The following is a 24,763-nucleotide window of genomic DNA, read 5'->3' on the forward strand; positions in this document are numbered from 1 at the left end:
ACCCACAGTTTTTGGCATTACTTCTGTCTATGTTCCAAAGAGCTTGCAATCTAAAGATTAAAAAAAATCAAGTGAGAAAATAAAAACCTAACATAAATGGAAAGGTACATGGTAGAAATACCAAATATTTAAGTGCTCTAAATACAATAAAATATGTACATAAAATTATAAAAGTAACTCACCTTAATTTTGCAATCCATAGAGCAAGACAATAGTATATGTCCAGAGAGAGGAAACAATCTAACTGCACTGACACCCTGTAAATAAGAACATAAACATTGAGAGGAACAGCTAGATCTTTGATTTTCCTCAGTTCATCTCCTTTTTTTTTTTTTTTAAATAAACAAATCTTATAGCTTATCTTCATAAAATATATAGCTAGTATATCTGAAAAAGAAACAACACACTCCAAATTCATTTTAAAAATAGTGATGTATTTTGAACAATTGTTACTGGGAAGAAACTGATTCACTTCAACAGCTGTAATATACCTTCCTTCAACACCCACACCATTACTGTGGCAACCACAACAAAGAAATACAAATTGTAGGTTAGGGCGACATTTTGACCAAATGCCAACATTATAGAAACCTCTCCTGAGAACTTTAGCTCTTTGCAGTACACTGTTATCCAACTAACTTGTATTTTGTTTTTTAAATATGAATTCCAACACTGTAGCAGTGCTACAGGTGCATCAAAGTAGTCCCTGTGGTCACTTCTAATTCAGGCTTCCCCAGTAGCAGTAGTTTTGCAGACATTCAACTGCAAATACTACAGTATACCTCTATTTTTAGAGGGATGAGCTGCAGTACTCCTGGAAGTAATGACAGTGCTATTTTTCCCAGTTAAAAGAGAAACAAAAATGAAAAACCCAAAACAAATGCTTTAAAAGGCAGAGGTCATTGTTCCTGTTTGCTTGTTTTAGGGCTAATGCCCTGTCCTCCTTTCCCTTCTAAACTATTCCTACCTGACCCAAGAAACTCCTTCAATGACATTTCTGTCAGAAGTTTCTGTATATCAGACTTTTTCAGGTAGGCTAGGTGAGGAACTTTCCTACAGAAAAGAATTTCTAGCCTGCTCTACTTCCTACATACACTATTAGTGACTTATAGACACCGAACTCAATCCCTGAGCACAGCATTTTCCCATCTATATTTCAGGTACTCTTGGCAGAGGAAGTCCAGAGAACTGCCAAGTACTCATGGCTTGATGTTGCTTCTTTCCATATCACATCAATTATTCTGTTCATACTCCTTCAAGTTCCTCCCACTCTGGTTGAGAGTCAAGTGCTTTATCCTCCCTGCTGCTGCCTCCTTATATTCCTCCAGCTTTTCTAGGCTGATCAGCTTGTCTTCGTTTTGCTCTTCTCATCTGTATTTTTATCTTGCTTGCTTGAAGGAAAAAGATATTTTACGTATCAATCTGTCCTAATCTGTGCTTATCTTCATAAACACAGAAGTGACTAGAGGATTGTGAAATGAGCTGTTATTCTGGAAAAATACGAGTTCTTTGATACAGCAATCTTTAAAGAAGGGTTTAGAGCTGAAACTCAGCTGAAAATAATTAAGTGCTCCCCTGTATTATCCTTTCTTCCAATATTGAAATTTAGAGGCTAAAGAAACATCAAGTCAAGTACAGGATTCTACAACCTTGATTAGAGAAACACTGTTCTAATACTGAAAGTACATATATAGTTGCACGCTCTGGCATAAGAAGATATTGTAAACATTACTTAATATCATTATGGAGAACATACAACTAACCAGGCAGACCTTTTAAGCTGGCAGCTGTATTTGAGGAATTGTATAATGCTACTGCATTATAATCAAAAAGTCTATAGAACTTTTCACAAGTTTGATATGAAATAGCCCTTAAGCACTTCTACAATACAGATGTGATTTTCAGAGATCTCTAGAATTAGCCTTATGCTTATCTGCATGATAGTTTAGAAAATAACTCCAAATCCCATAGAAGTCAGTGAAGAGTATTTGCTCCTTACTTGTACGAAGGACATCAAGAAGTCACTATGTTCATGTAAAAGTATATGCAGATAAATAAACAAGATCACATTTGAGTATGCAAATGCCTTGTATAGGCATATACAAAACCATACGTGTAATTTTGGAGGCAAGAAGGTATCTCTTCCCTCTATTGATACTTCAGTCTTACAAAAGTTACTAGCCTTGGAGACAAAATGAAATGTGTTTTTATGATGTACACTCATAGACATAAGACTTCCTACCTTTGTATGTCCAGACCATACATGAATTTGCTTCTTTGGAAGATAGCATTTCTCAGGTGGCACAGTGGAACGGAGATTAACTCCAACGTCTTGAGGGACATGAAGATAAGATCTTCCCTGATAGTCATACATTTCCTTGACTAAAAAGGGAAACACAGAATTCTGAGAATCCAAGATACTGCATTTCAAGAGGTCATAATCTTAGAAAGCCTGAACTGCTGCAAATAATCAAGATTTTTCTCAACATACATGTTCTGCTCTAAAGTGAAAGAAAAAGAAAAGAAACTCACTTAATAGGTCATAGATGTGGAATTAAATTTGGTATCAGCTGATATCAAAGAGTCATTTCAGCTTGGAATCTGAACAGTAAGACAACTCTCCCATCCCGGTCTTGCTCATCATTCAACATCTAGAAGAGTTCCTCAGGCCAATGAGGGTTTGCTTACACTAACACTACTAACTTTACAATAATGTGCAACTCTAAGCCTGGTATTTGCTTGCACTTCACATTCCAGCCCGCTCAATGCTGTATCAGTCCCATCAACTGAGCTACAAACAGGAGAAAAAGATCCAGTCCTGCTATGTGAAAAAGCATTGGCCAGCAGTAGCCAACACGTGATCTTGACACAGATTTAAAAATTGACTGGATAGTCAGACAAGTGTGCTTAGGAAGGGATATTTCAGAGTAGACTTGCGTTGTACAGTGATGACATTAAGCTGTTCCCTGATAAAACAATTTCTCTGTTTCTGGGCATATTGCTGCAGCAGTTATGGCTGTACCAGTGATCTTTTATATCGTACTGATTATTTAGATTCGTTCACAAAATGGCTTATTAATGGATTTCCAGAAAGTCTGTGTTTGAGAAAATTAAAGTTTATCCTATAAGGGCTTTCGCTGTGAAATTTCAGGTAGAGACCATGAAAAGTTGGATACAAAATAAACAGTTTGAAGTTATTTTCTACAGGAAGCTCAATGGGTAAAATTTTAAATATATTGTGTTCATCATTGTTAAGTAAATACTGTCACAATCTGCTATACATAAACAGAATGAAGTACTAATGTCACTAACGCATATCTCACATCCACTTCCCATTTAATGCACACAAGAAAGGATACTCCAGCTTGTGTGTGTGAACCTGGCTATAAGAACCAGTTAACCAAGAGACACTCAGTTTACCTGTTTGTCCCAAGCAATATAAGGCAGAACTGTTTTGCATACAGAGAGTTGGAAGTTACCAAAAAAAATGACTTCATTTTACTTACTTAAATTAGACCTAAGCATTTTTTTCCCTTAAAAGAAACCATATGGTATAGGCTTCCATCAGGTMATTATTTGACTACACTATTTTTCACAGTATGACAGCAAGAATTTACATTAACCATTGAGGAAGCATAAGTAAGCAATTTTCTGAATTGTACATATATAAGCATATACTACTTGCTGATGAAGTTATTAACACAAAAAAACACATAAAACTAATAATTCTGGAGCTGAGACTAAGCCAAAGTCATAACCTAAAACTTTGCGTTCTGTAAAATGGCAGAGGGTTATGTGAGCTTGTCTAGTAACATTAAAAATAAATAAAACCAACACCCTTAACGATGACATTTCCATACTGCTCTTCACAGTACCAAGAGGAATTAGTCCAATTATCTCTTTCCATATCCTTTATGCTTATGCCAGTGAGTACTATATTATCTCCAATACTGAAACATCAAGGTGCCTCAGCAAAACTGCTGAGGCTGGCTGCCATCCTTACTAATTAACGCAGCAGGTAAGAAAACAGAGCGAGCAAGAAAATGAGAACAGACAGGAAGATGGCATTACCATGTAATATAGTCTTTTCCTCTCCAGGTTTATCATCTTCTAGTTTTCCTCTCTTCTGCCTCTTGGCTGTTATTTCATCCAACTCTTTCTGTTCTTCCTGGAAAAATAAATATGATATTGACTTTAAAAAAATTCAACATTTAGAATCACGTAACCAAATCCAGAACTGAACCAACATTTACTTATTATTAAAAATATATTTATTTGCTAAATAAGATTAGAAATATTTCTGTTTACAAAAAAAAGGAGAGGTATCTTTAGCTTTTCAAACTGATTTTGATATGTACACCAAAAAAATTAGACATTATCTTCTTATTCATTGACTACAGCTAAGCACTGTTGACTGAAAAATAAGGATATGTGTTGGGGGGAGGTGGGTTTTTTTGAAAAAATGTTTTATTTACACTTCTTTTCAAGACACGTCTGTTCATTAATAACTTAGACTCTACATGCTAAACATATACACAGACCATTCAGTTTTGAAATAGTCTTGCAAATACAGAATATTCAGAACATTTTATTCAAACATATCACCTGAAATGTTTCTACTACCYTAAAGCACAGCATGGACCTGACCAAGAAAGTTACTTACACAGCTGGAGCTCTGCTACTACCCCATAATAATTGTACTGCAACATACTAATAATTCCCATCTATTGTATTAAAGTAGCACTTACTTCTGAGGGTTTAGCTACTTCTTTTTCATCAACGTATTTTGCCCATGGTCCCAAGAAGCCATCAATGTTAGATGCATCATTCTCTTTGAATTTTTTCCTTTTTTCTACTTTCCTCTGTCCCGTTTCAAACACTGTTAAGCCTGAAGAAAGAAACAACACACTGCCTAGCTGCCAACACAGACTACAGCTTAACAGGTCACATCATGTTCCATTTAAAATGAAAATCACCACCACCATCCCTCCAACACACACACGCACCCCCCTCCCCCCAAAAATGAAAAAAGCATCTAGGGGCCAAAACATTGTTAGCTTGTCTAATTATAACRCTGCTAGTTATCTACAGTAACAAGAGGAATGACTTAAACTCTCTATCATGACTTGTTCGAATATTTAACCACGCACATACCCACAAATTTTTAACAGTAAGACTGCAGACTGTATGAATAAATCAGTTTGCACACACTAAACATTTCTRAGTTTGAAAGTCCATTCAACTGACTTCTAATCCCTTCCCTGCCCTGAATTTCCTAGAAAATCCAAAACACCTTCCCCCCCCCACCAAACACTCAATGACAGCTTCTGTGGATTTTAGTTTAGTGAGAGATCAGTCATCTGCATCCTATCATCTTGTTCTTTCATATAATGCTAGCTTATCACAAAGGCTGTGCTCTCAGAATTTCATTTGTCAAAAACATTAAACAAGAAAAATATGAGAAAAATCAAAAAGTTAGATGATAAAGCAATGAACTGCACATACAATTAAGTGCAGTTTTCAAGCAATGCTTTCCAACAGCAAAACAAATACTCATTTACTACAAAGGAGCCAAAAAGAGTTCCAATAGTCATATTGAGGGATGGTAAATTAAAAAGTCAAGAATTTTCTTAAAATACATGAATAAAATTCGAACATCAACAAGTTTACTTTTTATTTTTAAAGTATCTTAACTGTAGCTATTTCTTTCTAATGTAGTTGCTACACCTAAGTCTATTTTACTTAGGAAAGAAAGATAGAAATAATCTTGTACAGGTTCATTGTCTGAAAACACAGACAAAGAATCTTTATATACACATGCTAATAAAATGTTAGAACAAATACTTGCAAGGGAAAGCATAACTGGCTGTAAAGTTTACACAGGTACAATATTCCAGAGTAAACAAGCCACYGTGAGTGTTAAGTATCGTGTATCAAAGTATTAATTACAAACCCCACTGCCTCTGGCAGCCAGCCCTCTCAGTGGTATGCTATGTCTTTACCATTTGGCCATCTTCCAGTGGTTTTTCCTTTCCAAATAACCCAAACAGCTCAACCCCACTAAGTAGTGATAACATGCAAATCCCCAAAGGAGTGCCAGAGGTGGTATATAGAGTGATCAGTTTGCTTCACACTACTGAGGAGTATCATTCAGGCAATTAGACTAACATATACGCACTGTAACATAGACACAGGATACTGTTAGCTAAGACAGAACTTAGAAGGACCAAAAAGCTCTGTCCCAAACATACAGATCAATTCTATTCATGTAATGGACACATGCTAGGTTCCAATTGCAAATCCTCATTTGCAATTTGACACAAAGATAGCCTGAAACATTCACTATTTCAGAGTAACAAAGCCTTTCAGTATCTGTCTTCCCTCTTAACATTACAATTGCAACACATCTTCATTTATTGTCTCTTCTTAAGTGCATGATTGCCAGACATTTCACTATTTTCTTCTTCTGCCAATACCTATTCAGTTTTTAAGTGAAGAGCTAATAGAAATAGTAGTCAGTTGCAAATCACTTATATGAGATTCTGAATTATTTACCTTGATTTTTTTCTGCTTCTTCTACAGAACCAATATACTTGGTAGCAACTTCAGGGTTATCTATAGAGGGATCTAATGCATAACCTAGAACAAAAGGAGAAAAAAAAMCTGTTATTTCAAAATGTATTATTATTATTTTTTACTTTTGTATGTCATATTACTTTCTTCCCTACACTTCACTTTCTCCTGTTGGCTCCCAAGGATCTAGGGATGAGGAAGGGTAGACAGTCTGAAATCCATCTACTTGTCACAATCACAGAGTCTTTCAGGAAGGCAGGGACCTTAGGAGGCCCCTTGCCCAATGATCTGCTCAAAGTGGGATCAACATGGACTTCAAACTAGTTGGCTGCAACGCAAACATTATGTTCTGAAATGTTAGAGCAACCCACTCCAGTTCTAATACGGATAAAGAAAAGCCCCACTCAAAAATGGTAGATTAGTGTGGAACAGACCCTGCTTYGGTTCAGGTTTTGGTAAGCCAATAACTCAGGCATACACCAGCCCACTGCCACTGCTCTGGCTTCAGCAGAAGCCTCTAGCCCCACAGCCCCCTGCCCTCTCCCAGGACCTCCACTGGGCCAAAGTGTGTGTTACTCATCTCCAGTGGTCCTGCGTATTGTGGCAGCTAAAGAAGAGAGCAGAGATGGAAAAAAAATAAAAGTAAACAGAATTTCCTAGAGCTTTTCACATATTCTGCCTCTTTTACAGAAATTATTCTACTTCCCATAGGGCTGGGAAAGTCTGTTTCCTCCATCTGAAAACAGCTGCTTTAACTGGGAAGGTATTGGAAGAAGCTGCAATGGCCTTTAATTTTTAAAAGAATTAAGTAGTTGTGCTGTCATTTCCTGATTACTGCTATTGAATCTTGTTTAAAAAAAAAGAAAAAAAACCCTGCTGCATAATCTTACATTCCAGCATTTCATAGATACTCAAGATATTCACAATATTTGATACTGAGGTTCTCATTTTAATATGCATGTCTTACAGTCTCTCTCCATTCCTTTTGAAGTGGATAACATGATCTTAAAGGAATAAGAAAAACAAATAACTTCATTTAGTGTCTGCCGAACAGGTGCACAGAACAACTACTGACCACTAGGACTTTTTTTGGGAAAGAGTGCACCCTGGTGGACACATCAACAATTTTTATTAAATAGTATTCAAATGACAAAAAAAACCTTTGAGGACCCAATTAGCATTTCTCTGTACCAAAACAAAAAAAGAGGAAAAGATATCCAGCCACTAGTCAAAGTAATCACACACACAATCAAAGAAATTCTACAGCCTACAATCCAACTTCTGTACTTTTGTTGATTCACAAAGAGAATCATATATCTTKGGAGATTCCCCATCTCACCTGGGGACACTACTGCCCCCATAAAAGCACTTAGATGCAGACAAGTTGGGAACCTAACAACATCGCTCCAACAGCCACAGATCATCACTTCCACAACCATTTCTCAGAAAAGATCACTGTCCTGGTAGATGGTCCAGCTCATTTATACTTAGATGTTGGAACAAAAACACTGAAACTACTAAAAAAGCCATGGCAAGAGTAAGGCAAAACCTTACATTCCTACAGGAAAACTCACTCCTCCTGCATATCAGCTCTGGTTGACAGCCAAAAATCTTTGCTCGGAGCATTAATCCCAATAAGACCCACTTGCAGAAAAACATACMTCCAGATACTCCATGAATATGATACAGGGACAGAATATATAACAATACCTTTTTATGAAATATAAATCCCTGGTATACTTAAACCAAAAAACAAAACACTTATTCCAGATTAAGATTCACTTTCATGGATAACTGAACTTACAGACACTGCAATTAGACTTTCACTGATTTAACTGCCTGCTTCTATTAAGCCAGTAGTGCAGTGAGTTCTTTTTCCAAATGACAAGGTTTCTGTTAACAGCAGAGAGATATTACTTTGGATTTATGTCAAAATCAATACAGTGGTTTATTTGTCCTCCAAATGTATTGACAGAGTCTCTAGGACTCTATTTGCTCGGTACTTGTAAAAGAGGGGCAGTATTCTAATGAATAGGGCCCCTGGGCCAAGCACAGTTTCCCGTGGAAGCTGAGACTTCTTATAGCTGAATTGAATTTGGTCCAGCACCATTCTCATAGAAAGGCTCTGAACAATTTCTACTTTCTAGTGTATGTGAAAGAGCATCTTTTCTTCTCTGGCTGAGACTCCTAAATGCAGCTGCAAAAGACAGCTTGCTTTTATCCTAYTCAGCTGGTATGCCATGTAATGTGCCCTGACTCCTACATCTTCTTCAATTTTATTTAGGAGGTTGAGGCTTAATGCTATATTCTAGAAARGAAAGGTACAATTCCACCTACACCCACAACTTCAATATATCTGAAAATGGTTGGTTAAATAATCAGAACTTTGATGCACATTCCAGAACAACAGCTAATTAAAACAGGTTTACACCAAACTGTGTATTGCAGTGTAAAGAGACTCAAGGTAGCTCAGGTATAGGAAACAATTTAGCTGGACTAACTGATCCTGAGAGAACTGGCCTCTCAGGAGAATCAAAGTAATCCGAAAATAAAATCTACAGCTGTGAGAAGCAACTGTGACTGTAGCTGTTGCATAAATCATAAGTAGGTGGGGGAAAAAAACCTAACCCCCCCAAAAAGCAGAAGCGTCATTTCCAACATAACAACGTCATTTTAGGCTCTAATACACCAGTTTTAGAAATGAATTAATCCTGTTATATTCAAGTTTCTGAATATTCATAAAGAGCTTTGAGATTCATGGACAGAAGACTTTATTATTTAATAAGACATTAATATCTTGTGAAGGAGAGGTTTTAAAATACTAAATGGTGCATGAATGAAGCATTTGCAGAAAAGTAGTCCACTTCTAACATGAGTATTGAGGCTGAAACAGACATAAAATGATTTTTCTACCATATTCACTAACAGTTTGTGTGCAGCATGTAAAAAATAATCCATAACTCCCCTTTACACTGGAAGTCTAAAAATGCACATATAATTAAGAAGAGCATACTGCTTTTGTTCATATCAGAGCTCAGAAGAAAGAGGTTGCTTCTGCTAAGGGTGCAGATACAGAAAAATAAATATTTGCATTTTAGGATGTCCTGGTCTTTTAGGTCATGTTCCAAGGCTATATTATAACAAAAATAATGCCAGTTTGGCTGTTGGCCATTTATAGTATGGTGGCTTGTGGAGAAAAGTGGCTTCTTTCTGTAGAGAGAAAACCTTCTCTTTAATAGCTGTAACAGCATAAGGAGACTGGCCTTGTGAGATTGCTTTACATCAGTGGATTCAAAGCTGGGTAGATTACCTATGATTGCAGATGTAATGCTGGTTAGAAACAAAGACTCGCAGAGGAATTATCAATGGCTTTCCAACAAACTGGGAGAGCATCTTACACAGGATTATACAGCAGTCTGCCTGGACTGTTTTATTTAATATTTTCATGGATTATGCTATCAACAAAGAATCACATAGCTGCAAAACCTGCAGCTGACAAAGACAAGTGTGAAATATTTCACTGAAGCAAAGAGAAGCTGAATGACAAATACCAAAAAAAGGAAATAACTGATTAGGTACAGGAGATGGAAAGGCAACAAGGGTAGCAGTGGATCATAAACTTAGCAAGTCGATTTGACACTGTTGAGGAGAAAAGGGAAAGAAGAATCTGAGACTTTTTTAAAAAGGGGGAAAACTGTATGTGAAACATGAAACAGTTCTAGAAAGGCCCACTCCAGAATACTGTCCAATTTCAGGCAATGTATTAAAAAGAAAATCTAGGCGAAAAATGGAGAGTGACAAGAATGACAGAATGTTTGGGGAAGGGCACATAGCAGTGAAGACTGAAAAAACATGTTTTTCAGTTTAAAGAGCTGAGGAAGGACAGCGGGGGGGGAGGGGGGGGAATTAATGGAACCAAAGGTAGTTTTCAATATGTATAACACTAAAGACAACAACAGTCATGGTTTGATTGGGCTGATGAAGGGAATCCAAGAAGTAGTTTGAGTATGCAGCAAAAAAGTTTCAGAGTAGCATCAACAAACTATTAACTATCATACTAATGAAAAAAAAAAAAACACAAATAGAGTATTTAGGCAGATGGTGTAAAAATAGGGCAGATGAGTACATCAGGAATGATCTTGAAATAATACTGACAACTCAGAGATTTGACTAGATGACTGGTTTTCAAGGCGTTGTCTACAGATACAGGATCTGTGTTCCTTGACTGCTCCTAGGGACTTGAAGACAACAAGAAAAGCAAGTTTGTATTCAGAATACAAGGRTTTATATCTTCTAGAGAACCCAGCAGTTTAAGGGTCCATCATTAAGGGGGAAAAAAAAAAGGAGAATCAGCAGACTAGTCTAAGATTTGGCTTTTCCTTTTACATATAATAGGCCTGAACTACAATGTTTTGTATCCTAGACAAAGAATAAAGAGACAGTAGTAGACATCTGACTACTTCTAGTGCTGGTATCAGAGACATTCTTGTTAAGGAAGCTGAAATCTGGTCAATCTCAGAGAGCTGACATCTACATTCAACACTTCTTTAGTATCCATGACCAGATCATACAGTACAACAGTGACTCAATTAAGCCTAAGGTATTTTTGAATTTGTGGAAAATACATTCTGGAAGGGCAGTTTGTTCTCAAGAGACCGTCTGCTGCAAAGAGCAGCTGAAGATCTTTAAACATACTCTTTGAAAATCTCTGTAACGCTTGCGGAATAAAAGGGTGCCTTTGCAAGATGGGTAGGTTTTGCCTAGATTAAAAAGGCTGCTGGTACACAGAAGGTTCAAAGAGTGCTTCTCAATTAAACAGTTGGGGAAAAGACAACAGTTAAAGAAAAATAAGCAATTTGGAATGACACTCCATCCTAAGAATGCCATATCCTCAAGCAAAAGATAGCACAGAAATTTGAAAACTCAGGTAACAGCAAGAGCAATAAGCACAGAGTCCCATTTAAATTGAGGGCACAGATACAGAAAACCCAAACGTGCATATAAAAATGATAAAATTTAAAAATACAATATAGTGAAATTTGAGTCTCACACTTCAAGACACTAATATAATTCGTAAGATAATATTGACATAATTGGAAGAAAGTCAGACTGTCACTAAGCAGAGAGCATATGGAAATAAATGGCAAAACCCAAGGGGAAAAACATGCTACTATTTCATACTAAGGAAAGCTTGTAGACAAATCAGAAAAGGTTAATAGTGTTAACAAGCATTAGAGAATCCTTTGGATTGAAATTCCAGATTTAAGTTGGGGAAAGTACAATTGCCAGTACTCTGTTACTACTGTTCAGTCAAAAAGGAAGAAAAACCCATGAAACAATAATGGAGATTAGACAGGTGCTAAGGAAAGAAGCACAGTAATAATGAGATATTTTAGTCACCTCCTTGTAGCAGACTCTGCAAGTCTTGCACCAAGATGTGATGAAAAAACATTCTTAGATAAAATACATGCCCCATGAAGCAGTCATGTTAGAGATTCACAAGAAAAGAAAGAACTGAGCATTGAGGAAAACCTGATTTAAGATATTTTTAAGGTCACGTGTTTAACAATGAACATAAAATAGTATGAATGAACATTTTTGAGGAAGCAAATAAAGACAAAAACATTTACTACAATCATTGCAGTATCAAAACAAGAGGGCTATATAAAATGAGGAAGATTTAAAAAAAGAGTGGAAAGTAAGAGGAACGCCTTTTCTGGAAGCAGACACACTTTAAATAAAGATACTATGTTGGAGAAAAACAATTACTGCTTGCCAGCTATCAAAAGACGACTTTAAAGAGACCAGAAGGAAGTGAGCACAGCTGAACAGCATGTAAAGAGAAGCCATTAAAAATAAGGAAGTGTTCTTCAGAGCTGAAGTTGTATCCAAGTATAGAACATACAAAGAATCAAACTCTGGCAAACTGAAAGCAGACTTTACAATAAAGCAGTTAAAAAACAAAAAAACAAAGATCCAGGATCAAATCACATAAGGTATAAGAAGTAACACGCTAACCTTTTGTCAAAAGCCTCAGGAGCAGAAAGCATGCCAGACAGGATGTAAGGCCAATAGATATCAAGGAATGAAAAGAGTGCTCAGAAAAAGACAGAAATGTAGCAAATAAAAAAGGGAGGTTTTTTTAAACACATGTTCATTATGGAGGAGCTTGGAGAGGCTCCTGTGTTAGAACCTTTCTTTATGGGCAACACGACAAAATATCTGTCTCTAAATGAAATGTCAGGAGACTAAACAGACAGATAGATGAATGGTAACTAATCACCAGGACCAGATGGTATTCACCCAAGAGAAGTAAAGCTGAACCACAGTGCATAAACTCTTGCCTAATATCACCTCAGTATGACAGAAATGGAACATATCAAATGTGATGCCAACTTTTAAGAGATGCTTCAGAGGAGACGTGGGGAGATGCAGGTCAACCAGCTCAACATTTGCAGGGATAATGCAGCAGAAACTATAATAAAGAAAACAATTAGTAGGCTCTTGAATATTGGCAGAACAGCCAATACAACTTTCTCTAGAGGGAACTTAAAATGACAAAAACTCCAGAATATTTGTGAGGCAAGAATCACATGGATGATGGAAACCTGGTTGATGCTGAATGCCTCAAAGAAAAAAAAAAGAAGGGGAAAAAAAAAAAGACAAACAAACCCTAAGTTGCCCAGTATAACACAGAGTTCTTCACATGGTTAATTTATTAAAAGACAGTAAAATAATGKTTTTTTTTAACAGTGCAGGAAAGTTGCTGGTGGATCCATGTTTAGGCTCCTGCTGTGCAACATACGATATATAATGTTTAAAAAGAGAACATCTAACTGATAMGTTATTCAAGGTGGTAAATAAAAATGTATCTACACTTAAGAATTTCTAGGAACTCAACTCCTAGCGTCTCTCTTCATCAAGACACAGAAGAGATTCATGGGGAGATTTCATGCTAAATACTAAGTACACCTGTGCTCTTCATCTTGAGAATGTGATAGCAGAACCAGCACAGACAAGCATGCCCAGAGGCATGAAAAGGCTTCAACAGAGGAGTAACAAAATTGACCAAGAGCTTTTCAGGTGGAAAAAGATGACAGAAATGAAACTATGGCTGAGATCTATAAAATAACAAACAACACAGAAATGGTGATCAGGAAATGATTGCTTGTTGTTTCTCCCAACATAATAGATAGGGACATCAAGGGAAATTAGACAGCTGCAAGGTACTTAAAAGGTATACTTAAAAAAAAGGGTGTTTCGCAAGGTGCAATGCATTACTTTTTAATATGATACATAAAACCTCTTTTCTTATTTTCCTTTGAAATAAAACAAATTTCCATTTTGAAGGGGCAGAGGCTCTGCAGCAGTTAAGTTATTTTGGATACATGATCTCTGTTATCAACCTTTCTCTCTTATCACACTTGATCTTCATTTATAGTTACTGGTTATCAAAATGCCAGCCACTGTAGATTTGTTTGAGATCTCCTACCATAGCATAATGCATCTAAACAGCCTAACTGTGGCTAAAGGTCTCAAGATCTGCAGCTTTCAATTAAAGAAATTAACTTTCTGTTCTTCCAATATGCTAAAACTTAATTAGACATTAAAAACATGTATGAATTTGATTTATGCCTAGCAATTACATTTGTACTTTTATACTTGCTGGTCTTTTCCAAGAAGATATTTATCACCTCCTTCCAAAATGAAAAGGAAAATACTGAATTTTTTAACAGAAAGTTTTCTGACAGCTTAAAGGAATGCTGTTTTTAACAGCTCACAACAGACTTCCCAGCAAGCCAAGATATCAGGCTCATCTACTGTATCTTCCAGCTTGAACTTCAGCTTCTCAAAGCTAGTTCTTGTTGTTTAAACCGCTTAGCACAGCCTTTTCATAGCTCTATTCTCACTGCATCCAAATCATTACCTACTGAATACTTCTAAAAAGCTGAATGTGGTAATTGCAGTCGCCAATATTCTCAGTCTTGAAAACAGAAACATAGAATTGATAAGGTTGGAAGGGATCTCTGGAGATCATCTAGTCCAACCTCCCTGCTCAGCAGGGTCACCTAGAGCACGTTACACAGGGTTGAATCCAGGCGGGCCTTGAGTGTCTCCAGAGAAGGAGACTCCACAACCTCTCTGGGCAACCTGTGCCAGTGCTCCGTCACTCTCACAGGGAAGAAATTCCCCATCACAGTCAGGCGGAACTTCCCGTGCTTCAATTTCTGCCCATTGCCTCTTGTCCTGTCACATGGGACAACTGAAAAGAGTTTGTCCCYGTCCCCTTGACACCCTCCCTTCAGGTACTTGTACACATTGATAAGATCCCCCCTCAGTCTTCTCTTCCCCAGGCTGAAGAGGCCCAGCTCTYRCAGCCGTTCCTCAGAGGGCAGGTGCTCCAGCCCTCTGATCGTCTTTGTAGCCCTACGCTGGACTCTCTCCAGTAGCTCCATGTCTCTCTTGTACTGGGGAGCCCAGAACTGGACACAGTACTCAAGATGAGGCCTCACGAGGACTGAGCAGAAGGGCAGGATCACCTCCCTCAAACATTTTCATACTTTCTTGTAATACAGTATTTAAGGCAGTTGCTGCACATTGATGATATAAGCTAGCAGCAGAAGCTTTGAGTAGGCTTTGAATAGTAGTTCTATCTTCCCTCCAACCCAACCTTGCAAACAAGAAGTCAAACACTATTTGGCTGCAGACCCTTCTTTCCAATATATATCTAACGCCCTCACAAAAAAGAAAAAAATAACGCACAACACACACGGTGCAACATATAGTTTCTGTAAACAAAACTAATCTGTCTATTCAGATTCTGAATCAGCTCTAGACTGGCATTGTCTGTCAAGTTCTAATATTAAAATTGCAGAAAAATAAGCTACAGCTATGCTCTAAAACATCCACTTCTTAATATCTATATTTTGCTGATGATATTCCATGTCAGCTCAGTGAGAAGTATTTGTTGGCTAAAACTGTGCAAAAGAAAAACCCATCTTAAACCCATTTCAAAGTGTAACATTTACAAGAAAACCTGTAATCAAATCTGAAAAAAAACCTGAGGATGCTGAAGTCTCAGATTTTAGGTAATTTTTTCATCCACGTTTCATTGTAGTATCTGCCTCCCACATTAGTATTAAAGTTGTTAGTAATAAAGTCTCAACCTGTTTCCATTACAGAACACACCAAGTGAATTCACAAATGCATACAGCCCTAACGCAGTTAAGGGGAATCATGTGTGGGGAGGTGATTTTGAGGTATGACAACGTGAGGGAGTGGTCTTCTGAATGCAAATATAGATAAAAAAGAAAGTTGCAAGTCTGCTGTGCAAAAAGTTGAGCACTGAGATACTTTACAATTTGTACAAGCAGTATCAGAATTTGCCCAGCAGACTGAATTCGAAGGTTATAAAGCAACGAGAGAGAGCATGAGTGAGAGAGAGAGTGAATGTGGTTGAGAGCATGAGCGCAAGGCTTACAGTGAAACACACGAGAAAAATTAACCTTTGTTATATGTCAATACATGGTGGTTTCATTCTTTCAAATATAGCCCAAAGAGTTCTTAGAAATCATAATCTTTCCACATTTTCCTTATAGGAAAATCCATTTTTCTTAGAACCCATAGTAAGTTTGTTTGAAATGCAAGTCTCCCCAAAACGCACGTTTCATTTTTCAAATACAACTATTTATAAAAGAAGTTTTTTTGAGATAAAAAAGAAGCAACTATAATAATTACCCCTATGGAGACACACCTCTGGGGGAAAAAAAAAGCTCTAGCAAATGCTTAAAACTTCTCATAAGGCTTCTTCTGAGGCTGCAAGCTTCAGTGACCTTGCACAGAGTATTTTCAGCAGAGGTACTCCTTCCTGTGATTGCCATTCATTTAACATGTATCTACAGAGGCAACTTCTATGAAGAACCTGATACTTCAGAAAGGCACTTGCTTTTAGCTTTCCGAGAACTACCTCAGGAATCAATTTGCATAACAAACCTACAGTTATTTGTTATATTAGAATGTGAGATTTTTATTTATTTTTTTTTGTCTTCTACACTGACACAACTAATAGAAGCCTTAATTAAAAGTGGTTTGGCAGGAGCTCATATATTTGATTAAAGTTTCAGAGGGAATTACCAAATGAGATTTCCCAAATAAATACTATGACCTACAGCTGTGCAGATTCTCAAAGGCTTTCCCTCATTTTAATAACACTGTTAAACAGCCATTTATAGAACTTGAAGTCCTATTAACTGTTCTATAAAGAACACCTTATTTTGTCAAATCTGGGCATAATGAAAGTGGAGGTGAATTTCACTGTTAAGAACTTACCGTAGGTTGCAAATGTTCTTCTTTGCTGTTCAAACATGAAATCATTGATGTGAGCTGGTTCTGCATATCCAGAAAGCATATTTCTAGGTGCAGCCATTTGCTGAGTCCTAAATGGGTTCTCTGGTCCAAACTACATAAATAATGTTAAAAGAAAGTGTATCAGAATTACTAATATTATATCTGTATGTGTGTGCATTATTTTATTAAAGAGAAAGACTGAGTGAGAGACCAAGAATGGTTTGCGTTTCAAAAAGAGTAAAGTGACTTCAGCTTTCCTTTTCTTTATGACTACTGAATAAACTTCTTAGTCTGCTATTGCTTTGAACAGCTAGTTTTATGGTTGAACTTTCTAGCTTATATTACTGGTAAAGAGGACAAATCAATAGCAATTACTTGACACAAAAGACTGACATTCAGCATGTGATCAATACAATCATATTCAAAAGACAGTAGTGTATTACGTCTTGTAAGCGGGAGAAGGAGAAATCAAGTTCTACAGAAGTCTTGTAGCTAACACAGAAATTACATGRCTAACAACAATTTTGTGTGTGTAAAAAGCTGTTAGGGGACTTGCTGCATTACTGCAGAAAAAGCAGTTATGAAACCCTGCCTTGCCTTTCTTCTTGCAAGATGACAAATGTCTTCCTGACTTTACCATGGATAAGAGAAAGAAGGTATCTGAACAGTAAATGCAAATAGAATATTCTGACAGTAATAGCAAACCGAATTTAATCATAACAAGTGTGCTTGTCAATCAGCAATCAACTGACTGTCCCACATTAGGTTTCCCTAACTGAAATGTTTATAACATCACGGTAAGTTCACTCACCACTATGGTAAGTCTGAAACCAGTATTTTGCTCGCACATTGTACGGGTTTGATATGGCCTGCCTAAAGTTGCATATATGTAAGCCTGCTTTGAAAAGACCTGCTTATGTGGTTCCAAAGGTGTTTTTTTTTTTTTTTTTTTAAAAATATAAAGCACAAGGAATGTAAGAACTTCATACTGACACAGGGTCACCTTAGACAGCAGGAACAATTTATGGCACTAACTAGCCTCTGTCTATCTGGAATGCTAGCCCCCGATCTAATACTAGACAAACTGTACAAGAAGTCAAATACTGAGAAAAGTTAAATGCTTGAATAGCTATTTTGTTCTTTCAGCTAGCCTGTCAGTTAAATTAAAATAGAAAGCAGTTCACACTGCAGGCTGACCAATTTCTGTGCAAATGGTTTTGCACTATGTACATTTAGAAAAACATCAGTTACTAAAATACTTAAATGTCATTGACGTGAATAGAGTTCTATTGATAGTACTTAAATTTTAATTTTAAATTCTCTTCTCATAAGCCATGTATCCACAAGCCATCTTACAACCATTCATTTTGATCTAAATAGCATGCTGAGTACACAGTGAAAATGTGAAAACAGTAACAAGACCATTTTCATGCAGTCGATCTGCTTTACTGAAAACTTTTATGCTATCTTTCAAGCTTGATTTTTAACTTTTAGCTCTAATTTTGATAAACACGTCAAGATACTTCTTTCAGTACAGTTTTATGCAGAAAAATATTAAAATTTAAGCATATAAAAACACCACCAGCACACCTCTATATTCTTTCCTTAGTTTGCCCAAACTATAATCTTAAATAAAGCAAGCATCCAAAAGAAGATACATATTATTTGAATTTCACATTAGATTAATGGAACCTCTTCCCTTTAAAGCCAAATACATTTCTGGTCTAATATCTTACCTCAGGTGCAAACATGGTATCATAAGTGGGATTGTACTGAACTTCCTTGATAGCAGGATCAAGGTGGACTCCTGTTTCCACATCTTCCTAAAATAAAACAGGCATGTTAACAAAACATTTTTACATATACCTTTAAAAATTACATTACTCCATTTCAGATGAAATTAATTTTTTTTCTTTAAATTGACATTTTTAGGACTGGAAAGGAGAATAGTAACTTAGCCAAATTTCTATTTTTTAAAACAATTACAAAACAATGTTGAACATTCACTGAAAAACTGAATCTAATATGCATGTCGAATTTTGTAGTTTTTTAAAGATTTCATGCACACACTTTAAAAATCATAGCAAGACTAGACGAAAGCTTTTTTTTTTTTTTTTTGAGGATGTTTGAAAACCTATCTTGTAAAGAAGAATCCATTAAAATGGTCACCAATTTAATATCCAACCATGAAAGCTGAATTTCTACAAGAAGGCAGCAGAAATCTAAGGTAACTTCTTTGAAGCATATTTGGGAAAAAAATGAGAACTTTAAAAGAACAAATATATGTATAACAYATTGAGGTTCAGAAAGTCCAAAAACCTCTTATCGCTAAGTCTTTACCAAAAGGTATAAATATAATTCAGTTTTAGTTCTAAAATGTGTTTCCAAGCCTATCATGATAAAAATTTAACATGATAGTTGAAGGAACAAGAAAGAGTGGCTAACCAAAAGAGCAACTTCTAAAATGACTCTATGATAAAGACTCAGAAGGTCACACACAGCTGAAGTAGAAGACAACAAGATGAGAAAGAAATGGCTGATTTAGTGGTGGCGCTCAGAACAACCTGGTTTCAAAGAGCTCTACAAAGGCTCAGGTACATTGATCCTAAATTGACACTACATTTTTAAATTAAGGGCTCAGTTACACTAAGGGGAATGTTATTTTGCTGCATTTTACTGGTGTTGCTTCCTGTGCTCTTCTTCCAGAAGAAATGCTTTTTCAAAAAGCATTTATAATGTGCTTATATAATGACATAATTCTGAATAATTATACTGAAAAAGTTATCCAGCATAAGTGTTTAATGCTTACAGACAGTGGGAAACTTCCAAATGCAAATACAGCCCACAGAAGGAAGTGTTACAAAAGAGGATCAAATTTTGGTAGTCACATCTTTAATAAAAAAATTACCTCAAACTCATTCATCTTTCGTATTGTTGTATCTTGAAAGAGCAAAATGGCATGTTCTATATGTATTTAACATTGCTGGCTATTCTCTGGCATGCCATGCCCAGAAGCTTATTTTTACTAATTCAACAGCAGGTCAATTATAAATAAATTTGTGTAGGTATGCAAGACTTCAACGGCTTTAAAACCTGATTTTCTAGAATACAGGAAGAAAAAAAACAGTATCTATTTATAGAATACAGATCTTTGGCTTAGTACTCGATTATATTCGGTTAAAATTGCCTCAAAACATTTTTTTTTTCGCAAAAGACAATGACAATGGATATTTTGATAGCAATCCTACCAATTGTTTTTAACGTACTGTCTTAGTAGAATAGTGAGCTCAACTAGAAAGCTTTATTCTCAYTGTATATCAATTATTTTAACAGGCAGGTCCAGACACTGCACTGCTCTTGCTTGAGCCCTTAGTGCTGCCAACTCTCTGACTGACCTCGTTTCTCTCATCACACGACCTTTCCAATTCACTAGGCCAGGATGACAACRGCTACCGATACACTCACAGCCCTGACTTTCATACACCGTGAACCTGCCTGGGAACAGCACAGCAAGCCTAATCCAGTCATTCAGCAACAAAAATAGACCCTCTCCCCCCCTCACCTCCCGCTAGAAGAGGAGCATACCAAAAACGCTTCCCAACCTGTACTACCTATATGCTTATATTTTCCGTCACAGCTCCGTGACCTAAGGACATTTTCCRCAGACGACTTTTTCAAGTTGTATCATACTGCCTGCTCTTCAGGCTAGACTTCACATTTTAAGCAACCAGCCTTATAATTTTTACTTGTCAAAATTAGTGTCAATGACAATATGGCAACATTTATCTGATCAACTGTCAGTGTAATTTAAACAGTTATCAAATTCCTTGAAATTAAGACATAGGGTCTTTTCGCTGTTCTTTAAATTGAAAAAAATGGATATCTAATTTTGCAAAAATGCCAAGAATTTTGCAGTTCTATTCTTCCTCCTCTTTTCTTCCCGTTAAGTCCTATTATATGCCATTCGGTAACTGAGAAGAGAAACAGATTGTGCCATGAAAGCAGATCCTCTGCAGGATGATTACAGCAATTCTGGTTTTACTTCAACATCAGTGGAACAGTGCTGAGTCATTTGGAAGTGGCACAATATGTTCACTCCTCGACCACCACAGGCACATTCTTTCTATGAGAAAACCACTGAGCCCTAAAATTGAAGCACATGTTATGTTTATCAGAGTTACACTGCCCAGGACCTCCAGCGTTATTCATGAGCCCACGTACTTGTTCATCAAATGATGGTGTTAAATATGCTCCTGAAACACGTCAAGATTATCTTTTCCACTATGCCACTTTTAGCCATCTACTAACAATTTGAGCAAGTCCCAATTCCCTACTCTTRGTCAACATACGATAAATGTTGGTTTTAACATCATTACAAGGCTGTCACTAACAGAAAAATTAAAAACGCATACCATCAAGACCAGCCATCATTAACCCAGTCCACCACCCATTTTAGAAAACAGCGAGCTATCTGCATTGGGGCTTTCTTTCTTGTGAGGAAAACAAACTTCTTACCAGTAATCACAAGCCCCATCCTCTGCACACAGCCAAGATCACCAGGTAAAAGTTTCAGCTGTAGAACTGGCAGAGGCAGTTTGTGTATCTGCTGGCATCCCTTTCCTACAATTGATCTTTTCCAAATATTTGTCCAGACTCCTATAGCAATGTAAACTTCTTGCATATACAACATTCCTTGGCATTGGAATAGCCTTACTGCTTATTTTCATGAAAAAACTTCATCTTTTTGCTTGTTTTGAATCCAGCTCCCGCTACTTAGCCCAGTAAGTAGCCTGGAAGAGGCAGTGAGTATTCAAACTCCTCTATGCCACTTAATGATTTTGTAAATCTCCATCATACTTTCCACCTCAGTCATCTCTATTCCAATTTTGGCCTGCTCAATAATCTCTCAAACAGAAGTGGTACCTCTGATCAACCCTGCTGTCTTTCTCTGAACTTTCGGCAGTCCTAACATATCCCTTTCAAGATGAGGGAACCAGAATGGCACAATTTCTTCCTCTGCTCTTTTCCCTAAGTCACTGCCATTTTTTCAGCACTTTACAGGAGCTGAGGGGTAGCAGTAGAAATCTAAACTTTCATTTAATTCAGCTTTCCTATTTAAAGATAGTTAAAAGAAAAGTATTACTGGATGGAAATAACGAAAAAATATAACTCAGATTTTATTTTCTATGAGTAAACCTAACAACAAGATCAGCAGTAGGCAAATTACAACAAGCAGACCTGTGTAACAAAAAGGGTGTAACTAAAGCCATGCTTGCAAACTTTTAAAACAGAATCACAACTCAGTATAGTTTGCAGTTATATTTACGATGTATTTAGAGGTAAGAATTCAGCTGATTTTTGTAGAATAAAGACCTACATCTTGGAGTAGCATCTGAGGGCTATATATGATAACTACATTTAATTAAAATCAAGAAAACAAATGCTGTGGTTGAATGTGATAATAATTAAGCCTTTCTAACAGAGTTAGGAACCTACTCCTCTTAAAGTACACCCAAGTCTAAAGTCTGTGCAAGTAAACAAGCTGAAACTGTTAACTAACCTGCAGGAGGTATAATGATAAAATTAGAAAGCAGAGCATCAACTACTYAAGAGCTACATTCTTAACTGCCAAAAAGCCATACAGCGTGACTAGCCCCCCTAGCTTCCCTTCTTATTATTATCCTTTCTTTTACAGAATGATTTCTTCTCTTCCCTTATATCCATTCTTAGTCCCTKGTATAATATATATATCCATACATTTAAGTGTACTCAATCCTTATTTACATCAAAACAACATTTGCACAAGTGAAAAGCAATACTTATGAACCGTAACTCCACCTTCCTCCTCACTAAACTTGCCGTTTTCCCAATGCAGCACTGAGAGAATTCTTGTGACCTACGCTTAAGCATCAKTGCTTTTATGTTTATTCAGTTAGGGTTAATTTCCAATCCTGAAGAATCAGGAAAACTCCAAAGGGGATGACCAACAAGTTTCCATGTTTCTTTGACGGGCCACTCCCATTTTTAGACATGGGAGGTGTTGAGATCACATTGTCCATCAACTTGAGACCAGTAATCCTTTCTTGAAGGGTACAAGTCTGGAAAAAAGGCTCTTCTGAGAAATGATCTGTTTCTCCTCAAAGGAGATTGTGCTGCTAAAAGAAGCTCCAGTATACTGCGTATTTAGTAATTCTTAGCTTGAAGCCATTGATCTTTTTAGTTACATGCATCTCATCTATGACTTCACACAAAAATGAAAGACAAGATTGTAATAAAACATTTCAGCAGAATGCCTGCCACAGAGACTGTCCCAGACTGGTGGACACTCCCTTTCACAGCACAGTTGGGTGAACAACTTCGAATGGGATGTACCGTTGACACAACTAACTCCCCCAGCTTCATGTTCCCACTGCTGCAGTGGGCACTTAGCTGTGCTGGCACAGCATTTGTGCAGATACATTGTGAACCAGATTGAGGATTTGATCCAAAGGAAAAATAACCGAAGAGGTTTCTTTTTCATCCATTATCACTTGCCTGATCTCATTCACACAGTAACTGCATAAACATTTGTGCTGGCACAGCAAAGGGGAAACCTGTTGCTACAGTCTTAGAAGAGCAAAGAGCTTATCATCATTMACAACACTTACCGCCATTCACAGTCAAAAAACATTACAGATATTAATTAGCATTCCTTTCAAAGTTCGTACAAGACAGTCTGCCAGAGCCACAAATCAAGAAGCTACAAGGAAGGATGTCAAGGAATAATAAAATGCACATATAATTAGTTCAACAATATGCATAGGCAAATATGATCATTTGCGATAGCATATATATTAACTGAGAACAGCAAAATGAACAATTCTATCCAGCTATTTAACAAAAAAACAAACATTTCAGGACAGTAGGAAGCAGCATGGTATCATACCAATATTTTCTACAATAAGATAAYATATTTTTGATTGGAAACAAGTTGTCTATACTAAAAAGGAAAAAAAAAACACAACAAATTAATTCAACACCTCCCCCCACTCCTTAGGGTGAGAATAAGCCAATACAATCCTGCCCTGAGCTTGAAAGATGAAGTTTTCCCAGACAACACTAGAGTGAAAACAGAAACACCAATCGTCTTTCACTGCTGCTCTTCGGACAGGATTCAGTTGCACTAAGCCTATCAAGTTGGTATCGATTTCACCCCGCCACCTGRGCAAACTACACAGAAAAACGGTGCATCTTCAACTCAGGGCAAGAAAAGACAGGGGTATCTGCTGAACTCCAAGCAAGACGCGGCTTTCAGATGGAGGTAATACATTTCAACGAGCTTATCGCTACAGTTAAAGTAATAATAATAATCAAAAAGCCAGGCAGGCTCTCCGACACTCCCGCGGCCTCCCGACGGGGCCGCCCGGCTGCGGCAGGCGGGCTGCAGGCCCTCAGGCCGAAGCGAGGCGGACGGCGGCGTCCGCCTGGCCGGGAGCAGGCCGGGGCAGCCCCGAGACGGGGGCGCGCTGCCCCCCGGCCCGGCCCGGCCGCTCCCCGGCGGGGAGGCAGCGCCTACCTTCACGGCCACTTCCGGGGCCGAGTCGACGGGCAGGGCGGGCGGGGCGGCGGGGGGCGCGCGGAGGTGCAGCACCGCGTCGCGGCTGGCCAGGACGGCGGCGGGGGCGGCGCGGCCCGGGCCCTCCTCGGCCTCCGGCTCCGAGTCCGGCTCCGAGTCGGAGCCGCCGTAGGAGGCGAGCGCGGCGATCGCCGCCGACATCTTGGCGCGGGGGATGATGGGAGCGCGCGGGTCCTGGCAGCTCCGCGGCGAGCGGTCCGCGCCCCCCACCCCCACCCCCGCGGGGAA

General features: G+C 37.7%; 1 protein-coding gene across 1 annotated transcript in view; it reads right to left on the reverse strand.

Annotated features, from left to right (window-relative positions):
* CDC40 (cell division cycle 40) overlaps window positions 1–24,691 on the reverse strand; it is a 37,903-nt gene extending 13,212 nt beyond the window's left edge. The window contains exons 1-8 of the mRNA XM_085306873.1: window positions 24,476–24,691; window positions 18,657–18,743; window positions 16,903–17,032; window positions 6,556–6,639; window positions 4,749–4,888; window positions 4,072–4,168; window positions 2,243–2,382; window positions 183–257 (exon numbers count right to left, since the gene is read on the reverse strand). Coding sequence (XP_085162999.1) covers window positions 183–257; window positions 2,243–2,382; window positions 4,072–4,168; window positions 4,749–4,888; window positions 6,556–6,639; window positions 16,903–17,032; window positions 18,657–18,743; window positions 24,476–24,676 — 954 coding nt within the window. The 5' untranslated portion in view covers window positions 24,677–24,691. The remainder of the gene's footprint in view (window positions 1–182; window positions 258–2,242; window positions 2,383–4,071; window positions 4,169–4,748; window positions 4,889–6,555; window positions 6,640–16,902; window positions 17,033–18,656; window positions 18,744–24,475) is intronic.
* Window positions 24,692–24,763: the final 72 nt, after the last annotated feature.

The sequence above is a fragment of the Rhea americana genome, unplaced genomic scaffold (assembly GCF_003343005.1).
Source record: "Rhea americana isolate MKP2758 unplaced genomic scaffold, rheAme1 scaffold_25, whole genome shotgun sequence".
In the NCBI taxonomy this organism is placed as follows: Eukaryota; Metazoa; Chordata; class Aves; order Rheiformes; family Rheidae; genus Rhea; species Rhea americana.